Genomic DNA, 13964 nt, shown 5'->3' on the forward strand with positions numbered 1-13964 from the left:
GCATCAAATGATTTATTCCAAGGTCCTTAAAACTGATACTTTCCAAGGGATTCTGTGAATGGTCAGGTCTCCTGAAACCAGGTATAGCAACACAGTCTGCAGCCACTGGGGCTGTGGAAGACCTAATGACTTCTTAGAGAAAGTTTTGTGCTGAAAACCAGATAGATTGTCCTCGCAGTTGAGACAAACACCCTGCTAGAAGGACAAAGAAGAGATCTATGGAGTGTTATTTTTCCAAACGATGCTCAGACAGTGTTTAATTTGCTGCCCTTATCAGATGAAGCTATTCCCTAGCCTAGAAATCTGAATCCTAGGAAAAATATTTATATTCACTAATTTTTAATGCTCCTTTCCTATGCACTCAGTCTGAGGATGTTGATCTGCTTCTGGTAAGTGGTAGTGATGTTCATCTTAATAACAAGGGAAAGAAAATCAGTTATTTTGTATGATTGATACTTCTGTAGGTGAGGTGTTGGTTGAAATAAAAAGGAAAACTTTACCATAACTATTTTGTGAACTAAAAGGTCATCATAATTTTTGAAATACAGCAATATGGAAGGCCAGGTGCAGCTGTTGCACATATTCAAATTATGCATGCTAGAATAAAGCTTTTTTGTTGCTGGTGCTTCGAGAGCATGTGAACTTGTGCTGTTGAAGATGGTGCAGCCTTATGACATTTTTTTTTGGTGGCTCTTTGGCCATTTTATCCAGCCACTCACAGGACTAGTGTTCTCTAGTGCAATTTTTACAGTGCCACATCTAGTGCCCCGGAGGTAAAGATAAGGGCGTAACTGCTGTGCTACCTAACACTTTTGGAGTTTGTTCATTGCAAAAAAACCGAAGTAGTCAGAGCACCATCTGCTGGTAAGAGTTCAGGGTTCAGCAATCTCGGGGTGCCCCCCACTTTCAAAACACAATAAAATCCAGTAGGGCTAGGTTTGGGGCTTTTTTCTTTTGCTTTTTGTTTTCCTTTTTTTTTTTTTTTTTTTTTTTTGCCTTTTTTTTTAGTTTGGTTTTTTCCCCCATTTGAGTGAAAAGGAAAACAATGGGAATAGAGTTTACATATTTCATTAGTTTTTCACACGATCTGTTCTTCTACCCACAATAAAAGCAATCTTACTTGTTACTAGTTCAGTTACCTAGGAGATACTGATGTAATGGGTTACTATGGTGACAACTGGTCTCTTGAAGGCTTGTAAATGATAGGGTTGGCAGAGTTCATAAAAGCCACATGTTAAATGATTAATTTCTAGAAATTTGTATCACCCTGTATTTCTCATGCAGACAACATACCCAGAAAGCTAATACACTCAACTGACTTAAAACTAGTCAATAATATGTTTATTTTACTTACTTTAAAAGAATCAGAGGATAAATAACTCCCAGTCTGCTCAGTCATTGGCTACTCCAGTGGTTTCCGTAGCAACTCCTACTCTACCAGGGCAAGGGATGGGAGGATACCCATCAGCCATCTCAACAACATATGGTACTGGTAAGTATGGGTGCAAGATGTAAAGGGTGGGGGAGGGATCAAGATGCTGACAAATGTCTATCAGCATACTAAGGAATTAGTTAGTGTTTGTTGGGAGAGACCGAAAAATTCATAGCTTGGTATGCTTTTGCCCTGCTTTTACTTATTCTGTACCTGTCACTAACTTGAGACAGACCTGTTTTGTTCCAATGGAACGCTGCTTTGATAGCTTTCCTCCATTGACTTCATCAAAGAACATAACTTAAAAGACATTTCTTAATCCTCTTAATTCCACAGGTAATTTCAAGTAGCTGAGTGCACCTTCCTGAAGTCATAAGGGTAGTGGGAGCAAGGAGCTTCACTGGCTTCAAAACAAAGTTCAATAACTTTGTGGGCTATCACATAGTTACCTGGGAGAGACTAGACATGAAGCCTCAAGAGGTGCTTTCCAGTTCCCGTTGCACATTGCTGCTGTATAGAGCATGCTGGCGTACAGATCCAATGCTCTTAGAGAAGACATGCGTTGTTCAGGCACAGGCTGCCAGCTAGGCTCTGCAAGGAAGACTGTAACCAAAATGTTATGGTTTTCAAGTCTTTGACTCTGAGAATGCATCTGTAATTATGGTGGGTATACAGGCTAAGAATGCTTTGAATCTTCTGGATCCAGAAAAGCCCTGCTAAATTATAGAATAATTATTAGTGCATTATTTGCTCCCAAGTTAATGAGTTGAGGGAAGAGGAAGGTATACTTTTTCTGCTGCAACTTAATGTGATTGGTGTAATTAAAATTAAAAGGCTTATAAAGTGACACGTGAAAATTACGATGCTAGTTATTGTTTAATTGCTTCCTCTTAAATTCTCTTTTGATTATTGTCTTTTCTGTTTTCAAATCTAGAATATTCTCTGAGTAGTGCAGATATATCATCTCTTTCTGGATTTAATACAGCCAGTGCTCTTCATCTTGGTTCTGTGACTGGCTGGCAACAGCAACACCTACATAACATGCCACCATCTGCCCTCAGTCAGTTGGGGTAAGTAGTGTTTTCTTTATTTTATTGTTCTACAGTGACTTCAGTCTACCCAGTAATCCCAAAACTGAAATGCATCAAGACAACATATCAGTACATATTCACTATGTGTAAGAGTTCCATTTCCCAAAACTGGAACTACATATTTCATGAGAAGTTTTTTGGGTAGCTACAATGAAATATTCTGTGTCTGTGACATTTTCTCAGTAGTGTAGTAAAGAATACTGTTCCTGTTTTATGCTGTATTTCTTTAAATAGCATTTTATTTCACTCCTAAAGACCAAACTAAACTTGCATTGTGCTGTTGCTGTATTTTGCCATTTATGCTTTTTATTTCCAGTTACTATAGCACAAACTTTTACAGAAAACTTGAAAAAAATTCTAAATAGTTTTAATCAAGTAAGAGTGACACAATGATTTGACCTGAGTTTAAGCCTTAACCTTATATGATAATCACATACGCCTTTCTGCTCAGCTCTGACTTTGAAGTTTAATTTCTTTGGCAATGTTTTCTACAAGCAAATAACATAATTAGGCCTAAGAACTGTAAGCCCACAAAACTCACTGTGATTTGCCAGTGTTGAGGAGGATAGGTATCCGTGCCCTCTAGTGGCTAATTTCAAGACATTTATTCAAGGGTGATGAAGCACACTGCCAAATCATTTCAGGATTTTTAAAAGTGTGGAAATTCACACAGGGAAATCACCTAATGCATTCTTGAAAACAGCAGCCTATTGGCTTATTGAAGTGAACTTTAAGAGTATGATTTTCAAAAAAACTGGTGTCTGCAATTTCTATTGATAAGACCGTAGGCATTCACCAGCACATCACACATACCCTAAGGTATGGCTAGACACGTTTGAATTGTAAAAGTTTTCATTAAAAAAATAGAAGCTGAAAACAGCTGGAGTGTATTTATGAGGAGAAATTTAATTCACATGCATTTGAAAAGTAAACTCCTTTTTTTCTTTTTTGGGGGGGGATGTGTGGAGAAAGAGGTAGTGCACATATGCACTAATTTTTTTGCAAGATAGTTGCCATAATGTGAAACTATTTAATACTATAAATGTGGTTTAAACTTCAAAATTCTCCTTCTAATTTATCTGACCACTTTTTGTAACTTACTGTAATTTCTTTACCATATATAGACGGTTTGGGGTTTTTAAGGACCACTATACAAGTGTTTCAGAGGAAATGAAAATTTTTTTAAACCTCATTTCTATATAAATAAGCATATATAGATACAAACTACATAAAAACATACAACTGAAATAGTTGCTGTGCTAGAAAAAATAGTCCTAATACCTTTCTCTTACACTTCTTCTATATTCTTTTTGAGTTTGCACCGTTTCTGGGGCAACATTTAGGCTAACTGTACAACTAAAGACATAAGGTCTCAAATAAATTGAAAACTCACGTGTTAGATATCAAGTTATAACCTTACAATAAGCTGATTGTTTTCAGTGGTGTACCAAAGAATGTAATAAGGCTATTTGGTTAACCAAACAAGTATAAATTAAATCCTAAACTAACTACATGCCTTTTCAGATATGTCACACATGGTCATCTGTTTCTAATTCATATCACAGAATGTCGAAGTGTAATGGCTGTGGCTGGTGGAATACATTCTGAGCTGCTACTTTTATTATTATTCTTTCAGTGATTTTTAAATGAATTCAGCTATGAAAGCTGCTTCACTGACAGTTCTGGAGAAATCTTCTATCTCTGCAGACAATCATAAGCATGTCTTTATTTTATTTTAGTCACCGAGGTCTACATGCAAAAGCACCTGTGCTAACTTTTGGATTATCTGAAAAACTTGAAATTTTACAGAACACATTCAGTCCATATCAACATGAGCTAGAATTTGAAGGAAGATTAAAACAATCACACAAAATTATAGCCATCCCTGGGTATTTGAGAAAATACATCTAGAAAAGGTTTGACAACCCAAATCCCTGTGCTGAGTGAGGTCATACACTGGAAAGATTTGGCAACTGTGAGATGTTTGTTGGTGACAGGAGGCTGTAAAGACCTGTGAGAAAGCAGAGTTACTGGAAGAGACATCCTAGTTCTCCAGCAGGTTTTGTTTCTCACCGAAGCCTAAAGAGGAAAACCAGCCCTGCTTCATCAATACATGGCAGAAGAATATGGTTAGTAATAGAATAGGGTATGGTTAGACGTATTAGCCTGCTCCAGATAAGTCCTCAACAATTTCAGCAGCACTGTCAGAACCATCTCTGAGATAATTGGAGAAGACCTCTACAGCCTAACTCTTAACTTTTCATCTTGACTCTGCAATTAGCAACCTTACTAGTGCCAGTGGGCTTGAGGGCAAATACCAGAGGACATGGGAGCAGTTTGCTTTCCCTGTCTGCCCAGCTTTTGGCTTTTTGCCGAGCCTGGTTAATAGGATAACAATGTAGAATCTGTCTTGATATGACTGAGACATTAAAACAAGTCAGACTTTTCAACTTTTTAGGTTAAAAACAAAATAGTACTTTCATGGTGTCTTCGTTAGGTCTACATCTGGAAAAAAATACACACAAATTCTGTTGAAAATCAATCCCTCCCAAAAGTTTGGGATTTTGTCTAAATGTTGCTGCAGTGTCTCTTACAGAGAGGGTTACTGCTTATTTAAACATGGACCAAAGAGTCTTCCAGAAGTTAATTGCTGCCAACCAGAAGGGAAGTCCATTCCAAACTTCAAAACAAATAATCTAAAGTTTTTAAGCACAAGTCCATTATATGGAAAGTGTTCTCTTTCATCCATATTTCCCAGTCTAAGAGAGAATCTTTTCTTCCTTAAGTATCATCCACAGGTGAAATTTTGGCTTTCAGAAAATATAAATGCAAACATAGAAACAATATTTCATCTGAAGAATCTTCAGTGTAGAAAATTGTTAATGTAAAAGAAGTTTCTCCAAACTTCTACCCACCTGAACAGAAAATTGTCCAAATTCATGCATACTGTTGACTTGTTCTGTGATTCTTGCATAGCACGCTTATTACTTAGCAACAATTAATTTTTATTAGGTAGTAGCAATAGCTAGATATGGGCAAATATTCTCCATTGAACCATTTTTGCTGAAAAATTTAAATGAAGTGACATCATGTTTTGTGAATTTGTATCAGTTCTGCCAGCTTTCTTGTTTTGAACAAAAGCCTTGTATATTTAGGATTGAGCCTTTCTGTCTTATGCCACCATTGTAAATAAGATGTTCCAGTGATTCAGGTTCATATTATCCTTCATTTAGAAATTTCTTTTTAGAGTATAGACCTTAACATGTGAGAGTTAATCAAAATATATTGACACAGAAATTCTTATTCTGCTTTTACATTGATCAAAAACCATGGAAAATCAACTTTGCTTTTAACTAAAAGAAAAACAGAGGGAAGGGAGGAAGGTTGCATTGCTAGCAAGTCACAAATATCATCTATTCTCCTAGTTACAGACTAGCACATAACTAAAGTTACCTAACTAAATTTTGCAGTGAATTTTCAATGGTTCCTTATATGTATTTATGGGGAAAAAATATATGAAGTGAGGAAGTAAACTAATTTAGAGAAGCAAGTGTGGGCATAAAAGAAAAGGTATGTGAGGCTCTTTCTTCCTTCAATAGACCACTTTCTTCCTCTGTAAAAAAACCTGTCTGGTGCATGTTCATGTCCTCACTCATCACCTACTCAGACCTGCACTTCTATCTGTGCATGCTGAGCTTCCAAAGCAGCTGGAGATTTGAATAGATGGAGACACACACAGAACTGATCTCACTGGCATCAGCAAGGACTAAACCTACTTGCGAGCTCGTTGCATCCTGACTCGCTTCCCACCTCTTACACAGCAGAGCTGTGTAGTTGTTCAGTGTTGAACCCAGATAGGAACCAGCATTTCTCCCATGTGGCTGTTGTATTCTAAATAAACATCACATTTCCACTATATTGGTCTCAATAGGAACTGCTGTGTAAAATTAGAACGTTAATTTTCTTCATTGTCCCCATACAATGAAATGTTTTCATACAATATATGGAAAAAGGTGATTGCGTCAACATGAGTGGACTGCATGGCACTTACTGAGTGCTTATAATTATACACAATCCTTTGAAGTAATGTGCTTTATATTCTCTGTGGATTTTCCATATTCAAATCCTGTTGTTTTCCAGTGAACTTAGTGTAGGTTGCAAATTATGAGAATTGGGCATGCCTGGACCAATATCACATAATTATATGAAGCAACAGTGTAAACTGTACATTGATGGATAACAATGCAAACAGCTGTTTCTACACTCACACACACACATATACAAAAAGAAATCATTTTGCAGCAGACAGAATTCTCATTTCTTATAATACAGCTTCTGTTCTAAATAGAGGTCAGTCCTCTGTTTAGAATACGGGTCTAAAGACTGCCCCTAAATAAGTACTATTTCACCATTCACATCTGTGTGTAACAGTAAGTTTCCATTGTAATTGACCATTTTAGCTTACATAAGATTCTCACAAAATGTTTCAGAAAATTTTAATGAAATAATGTAAATTATAGCCACCAAAACCAGATATTAAAATTCAGGAATAGTTTTAGCAGGAAAAGACTCTATTTAAAAAGTAAAAAAATTTTAATGATGACTCAAAAAAATTGCTTTAATTTATTTCTATTGTTTTAAACCTCAAAAATTAATTCCTGACCTGCCAAAATTACTTCTTAACATTTTTCAATTTACAAAAAAGTGTTCAAAATGCAGACCAACCTGTAGCATATTTGAAACTGCCATAAATTTGTAGGCCAGGTATTTACATAACCCTGCTGATGAATCACAAGGAATCTAAAGAAAAGTCTGTAGACATGGATTCTCTTACTCACTTCTGAAACACTATGAAAAAAGCAACGCTGCGTATAGCAATACTAGTTTTATTTAATTGAAAATCCCTCTAGATTTGTTCCTTTCGGGGCTGTCACACAATAGAATGCAAGTATATCCCGTGTGAACAAATTTGACTGAATATGGTTGTTTTTTAACTAGCATGGGTTTTTTAGCTGTCCCTTGCTTTGCAAAGAGACATGTCACCTGCTCATAGCAAACACTTCTAAATCAAATCCCCAGGCTCCACCATCCTTTATTATGGGACTTTCAGGTTTAGTTATAAGCTTGGCATCTGAAATCATATGTAATCTTACCATACACGCTAAACTGGCAGCCTGTTTTCCCAGGTGAAGTCCTAGCATCTCCTGAGCAACTGAAAAATAAAGTCACTGGAAATGAAAAGCAAAAAAAAAAAAAAACAAAAACAAAAACAAAAACAAACCCAAACCCCAGGAATGTATTTTTTATTCTTGTTGGATTCTTTTCAACAAGTTTTCAGGAAAAGAGCGGAATATTTCACTACATTGGAATGATGAAGTCTGGTATTTACAGTTTCTTATATGTGTTAACGTAATAGATACAAAAGCAAAGAAAACATCCTCTTTGCCAAAAAAAAAAAAAAAAAAAAAAAAAGCTAGATTTGCTGCTGTGAGGGCTATTACTCACAAACTCTGTGACTTATGACAGGGATCACTGCAAATTTGGCACATTCATCTGTATAGGAATGAAGGGTAGATAAAAACAATTGGAGGTAGAACATCCTGTTTTCTCTGTTTTCTAACAAGATCTATCCATTATTAAAGCCTGCAATAATTTCTGATAAAAACAGCTCATATCATTCAATAGTGAAGCCATTTGGTCCCATTTTAAATCGGTCAGGAGAAAAGAGAGCAACATGTTGTCTTTCGCCAAAGCTGTAGTAAATGTTGCTTAAGTAAAGCTCAACTCCCAGTTGATAAGATATCAGGAAAAGTGGAATATTTCAATAAGTGAAGAGACCACGTCTAAACTTAATTGTTTCTTCTACATGCTTAAAAATTACTTCCAAATGTCAACGTTTCTTCTGCTTGCAGTAAAAATGCCTGCACATCCCTTTGGGTTTCAAACCTTAAGAGGCCAAGCAGTCTGTTGCCCCTACTGCCTTCAGTCTCCCCCCTGTATAAATAAACACTCATGAGTCGAAACCTTGAAACTGTCTCTGGGGTTAGGCACTAACTTCAGCCTAGCAAATGGTCCCTGAAGTGGAACGTAATGGGAACTGCATGTTGAGAAATCTGTTTTCATAACGAAGAGAAAAGTCAGGTTTTACCAGGAGGTGGTGCTTTTGTACAAAACATCCTGCAGATGCAAGTGATCTCATTTCTCCCATAAAGCGCATTCTCAGTATTCACTCTCTTCCCTGCCTGTTTCAGCTTTCCACTGCCACTACCCGCCCACAAAAATGCACGGAAATAAAATTATTTTAGAATAGTTATATAGCTTGCCTTTGAAAAAAATTTAGAATAGCAGTTTCTCTTGATGCTAGGAGCATCCTATGAGCTGGGCTCTCCTACAGGCAAACTGTACAGTCCTCTCACATCTTCTGCTATTCTTCAGCTTCTCTTTGGTAGTTTATCCAAAAGCATTCTGGACTGAGTTATAAATTCGTAGATTTAAACCGGAAAATCGTACCTAAATCCTTGCTTGCCTGTGGTATTTTATTAATGTCAGTCCTAGGACCTGTAAATTCAGCTCTATTCTGAAAGGTATAAAATGTAGCTGGCTCAAATTTTTGCATCCGAAGTCACATGTCAAAACGCACAGCCATAAAAATAGTTGGGTGCATTCACACTAATTGGATTAATCCCAGCAGAGAGTCCGTGCCTCCCCTGACTCAGCCAGTGCATACACGCACACAGGCATTAGGTATAAAGAAACCTGCAGGTGCTTCCAACAGTGCAAAGGCTCGCCTTCCAAAATTTGTAGTGACACTTGAGTCAAAAAAAGGAGAGAGAGAGAGGGAGGGAGAGAGAGAGATTGAAAGCGAGACCTCCTTCCAAACCGAGGGCATGTCCCGCTCAAGCCGGCCACGTTTGTTGTGATGCTTTCATCTCTTCGAATTCGTGAATTCTCCCCGGCAAACAGTCCCCGTGCTCTCTGCATGCGCTGGTCCTGCGCGAGCCTTTACACTGGTGTTTCGTGTGAGTGTTTGTGCATATCTGGGGGCTCCGTGCCTCCCCCGTCGGTAACTGGGTTTCCTTTCCTCCTACAGAGCTTGCACTAGCACTCATTTATCTCAGAGTACAAATCTCTCCCTGCCTTCTACTCAAAGCCTCAACATCAAGTCAGAACCTGTTTCTCCTCCTAGAGACCGTACCACCACACCCTCGAGATACCCACAGCACACGCGCCATGAGGCGGGCAGATCTCCAGTTGACAGTTTGAGCAGCTGTAGCAGTTCCTATGATGGAAGTGACCGAGAAGACCACCGGAACGAATTCCACTCCCCCATTGGACTCACCAGACCTTCGCCGGACGAAAGGGAAAGCCCCTCTGTCAAGCGTATGCGGCTCTCCGAAGGATGGGCGACATGATAACATTATTACCTATTAGGTTTTTTTTTCTTGCAGTGTGTGTGTGCTATACCTTAATGGGGGAGGGGGGGTCGATATGCATTATATGTGCCGTGTGTGGAAAAAAAAAAAAAAAAAAAGTCAGGTACTCTGTTTTGTAAAAGTACTTTTAAATTGCCTCAGTGATACAGTATAAGGATAAACAGAAATGCTGAGATAAGCTTAGCACTTGAGTTGTACAACAGAACACGTGTACAAAATAGATTTTAAGGCTAACTTCTTTTCACTGTTGTGCTCCCTTGCAAAATGTATGTTACAATAGATAGTGTCATGTTGCAGGTTCAACGTTATTTACGTGTAAATAGACAAAAGGAAAACATTTGCCAGAAATGGCAGATCTTTACTGAGAGAGAAAGCAGCTGTTATGCAACATATAGAAAATGTACAGATGTTTTGACAGACCCAGCGGTTGGGTGGCCATGAATTGATGCTGGAAAGAGACTGGGTCACCTAACATACCGAAAATGCTCACAAACATGCAGGCATATCTTTAGAGTATGGCACTCAGTTAAAAAGGATCAAAACATTTGAAGAGGACCATACTTGTAAAAATGTTGAGTTCGAGGGCTAACATATTTAATTTAAAAATTCTGGGTCTGCATCACTTATTAAATGAAAAAAAAAAATATAAAAATATGTACATTACATTTTGCTTATTTTCATATTAAAAAGTAAGACAGAGTTTGCAAAGCATTTGTGGCTTTTGTAGTTTCCTTAAGCCAAAATGTGTTCTTTTTTCCTTGATAGCTTCGCTAATCTTTTAAACAGTCCTGAAGAAACAAACAAAAAGGACTTTTTGTATAGAAAGCACTACCCTAAGCCATGAAGAACTCCATGCTTTGCTAACCAAGATAACTGTTTTCTCTTTGCAGAAGTTTTGTTTTTGAAATGTGTATTTCTAATTATATAAAATATTAAGAATCTTTTAAAAAAATCTGTGAAATTAACATGCTTGTGTATAGCTTTCTAATATATATAATAATTATGGTAATAGCAAAAGTTTTTGTTATCTTAATAGTGGGGAATTATATTTGTGCAGTTGCACATTTAACTATTTTGTTTTGGTTTTCTTTTACTGGGTATACATTTTACAGATCGAAGTCAGCTGTTGAAAGACTGATCTGTAAAAAGTTAGAATTTACCCATGGTGTAACAACTTAATCATTTTAATACAGCATTTTACAATCAGTTGGGTGAACTGCGATCCATTGTATATACTGATTAGTTCTTTCATGCTGTTTTGTGCATTGTAACAAGTTAAGGGCCCTTCTATTACTCAACGTCCTGCGTATCTTGTAGTTTTCCATGGGTTAAATGACAAAGTGGCGTTAACTTGGCCCTTTCTCATTACTGAAGCTGGTATTCTGCCTGTCAGAATTGGATGTACAGCTCTAACGGCTGTCAGTTACGTGAGTGCAGGTGAATATTTGCAGAAGCAGTAGGGAGAGTTAATGGGAGGGATCGGCACAAACATGCCTACTACGAAGATTACTCCCCTCTCTCATGGATTTGAAACTCTTAGTGGGATCATCAGTTGAAGAGCCATTCAGAGCTGATTGATCTTACACAGCCAACATTGGCCATCAGGTCCCTGGTTCTCATGGACCTCTCACGGTCACGTCATCTCACGGCAGGCAAGTTGTTGAACAACGCTCCCTGTGTGTTTGCACCCAAGCGAGATTTGCTTCAGCATATGGCATCCACATTTTCTCCTGCCTCATATTGTTCCTTTGACTAAAATAGCTTGACCAGAGGGAACGTATTGTTTCTTTAAGTCCCTCTTGTTTATTAGAAGAAAATGGTGTATTCAAATGTTTCAGTTTAATCTTTCTGTTGGAGGGAAAAAGTGTTTAAGCAAAATGTTAGTGCCATAGTAAAACTGTAATATTTCTCCTTTTTCCAAGAGTCCTTCCAACTCTCACTGACATATATTGACACTATGATGAAGCATATAGCTGCGACAGCTAAATATCAACACAGAATATTCTGTTAAGGGAAATCCACACTCTGTTTCCCACCTATACATGCAGTTGCTGTGCACTGCTCAATGATGAAGTGTACCTCTCTGTAGTAGACAATGATGAACAGACTACAGTGTGCATTAAGACATACGCTTTTCACTTATCATGACTTTATAGAAGCCTGCCTTACAGGCACTCTCAGCTGTGCAGGGGCTAGTGCATAATCTGGAAACTCTTTAAGCAGAATACTGTGCTACTAATGCATCCATCTTATCTTGTGTAGCAATCTGCAGGGTAAAGAAAAAGATACGCATGTTTAAAAAGAAAAAAAAAATTAAAAAACCACAAAAAAAATCACAAAAAACAAAAACAAAACCAAAAAAAAAGGTAAAATGGGGCCCATAATTAATTTTAAAACACAAAAAAACTGTTTTTGAAACCACTTTCTTCACCTTCAGATGAACCTATACTCATATTCTCTTCTGAGAATTTTAAACTTCGGTGTGTCAAAAATATGCAAATATATCACAAATGTACCTTGTCATTTCAAGAAAAAATACAACTTTATCAGTATTGTAGTAGAAACTTGTCAGTGGGGAAGGGGATTTGGTCTATTGATATATGAAGAATAGCCATATTAATAGTTTACCTTGCGATTTGCCTCAGCAACGCATGAAAAAGGAAAGATATCATATTTAACGAAGATGCAGTGTAATATATTACTGCAAGTAACTAAGCAGAAAGTAGCGTGAAAAGTATTGCCTGGGCAATTTATATTAACTCTGACAGTGATTTTTGTATAAACACAAGTAGAACAGAATCACGTGAAAATAAATGCCAGTCATCCCTCTTGTTCCTGCTGCGGAGGGCAACTAACTTATACTGGCAAAATTGTGGGGGATAATGCATATTTGCAAACTGATCTAATGATAAGAAGCACAACTTTGATTGTGAAGTCACTTTCTGTAAACTATAACTGTCTACCTTTCTTGTTCCTTTATCTGTACCTTACCATTTATTGTATTTGCAAAGCTAATTTGGGTTTATTGTGTGATTCCTTTGTATTTAAGGAGTTTGGGGCAGAGCCCTGAAAGAGTATTAACATTTACTTTACCTTAACCCATGCTATATAATGTTTTAGGCAACATTCTTAATTGTAAGTTCAAACACCTGAAGTGGCATTCTAGACATCTGCAAGTATTGTTATAGCTAAGCTAACCTCTATTAAAAGGTGTTGTCAGTTAGTGTTTAATTGCTGGTGACAATTATATGATATACCCTATCTGCACAACCTGTATATTGTATGCATTGAGCCATTCGCAGTAAAGCTTTTGTCATTTCAGTGTTTTTCAAAAGTTGTGTTTTATAACAAAATGGCTTATATTTTTCCCAGAAGAGGAATTTAGCAGTTTTTAATGAATAATATAAAAATATCTGTTGTCCTCAGATCTTTTTCAGGTAAAGCTAGCGTAAGAATAAAAGAACTCATAGACTGTTTTCAAGGATGTCAACCCTTTTGTATTGTATGTGTTATCCTATATATCCTCTTTTATCTATAGTCCTAACAGAGCTGTTTTGTTTTCCTTCTTCCTTCGCCTTGAAGGTAAATGCTTTGTAATTTTTTAAAAGCCACTTGAAACCTCAATAAAGGCTGTTGCCTAAACATGGCATACTTCATCTGTTCCTGTTTGTGCCATCTGCTGTGATGTCGTCAGTTATATGGCATTAATTTCCTGCCACTACAGGTCTCTTGAAGGACTGATGGAACATTGGTGTCTGTTAGAATGCTTCAGACTGTAGATGTAATAAAAGGCTTTTGTTAATATATTTTAACCAAAGATGTGGAGCAATCCAAGCTTTGAGCCACAGACCTTCTGCATCAAAAGTATCCGTTTGATTATTTTCATAATCAGGTGTTGCATTTCTACCTTCCCTTCTCATACCTCAGACTGATCCGTACCTCAGTTTGATTCAAAAAAAGGTCAGTTAAGTAACTCATTAAAAAATAAAAACTAAAAAATGCAGTACC

General features: G+C 37.2%; 1 protein-coding gene across 11 annotated transcripts in view; it reads left to right on the top strand.

Moving 5' to 3' along the window:
* Positions 1-13603, top strand: part of MEF2C (myocyte enhancer factor 2C) — a 142308-nt gene extending 128705 nt beyond the window's left edge. For 5 of the 11 annotated variants that reach the window (XM_049794512.1, XM_049794510.1, XM_049794521.1 and 2 more), the window contains 4 exons: positions 366-389; positions 1363-1492; positions 2367-2502; positions 9614-13603. In XM_049794512.1, coding sequence (XP_049650469.1) covers positions 366-389; positions 1363-1492; positions 2367-2502; positions 9614-9935 — 612 coding nt within the window. In that variant the 3' untranslated portion in view covers positions 9936-13603. The remainder of the gene's footprint in view (positions 1-365; positions 390-1362; positions 1493-2366; positions 2503-9613) is intronic. The other 6 variants (XM_049794517.1, XM_049794519.1, XM_049794518.1 and 3 more) reach the window with 3 other exon arrangements.
* The last annotated feature ends 361 nt before the right edge of the window (positions 13604-13964 follow it).

Source organism: Accipiter gentilis, chromosome Z (assembly GCF_929443795.1).
Source record: "Accipiter gentilis chromosome Z, bAccGen1.1, whole genome shotgun sequence".
Lineage (NCBI taxonomy): Eukaryota > Metazoa > Chordata > Aves > Accipitriformes > Accipitridae > Astur > Astur gentilis.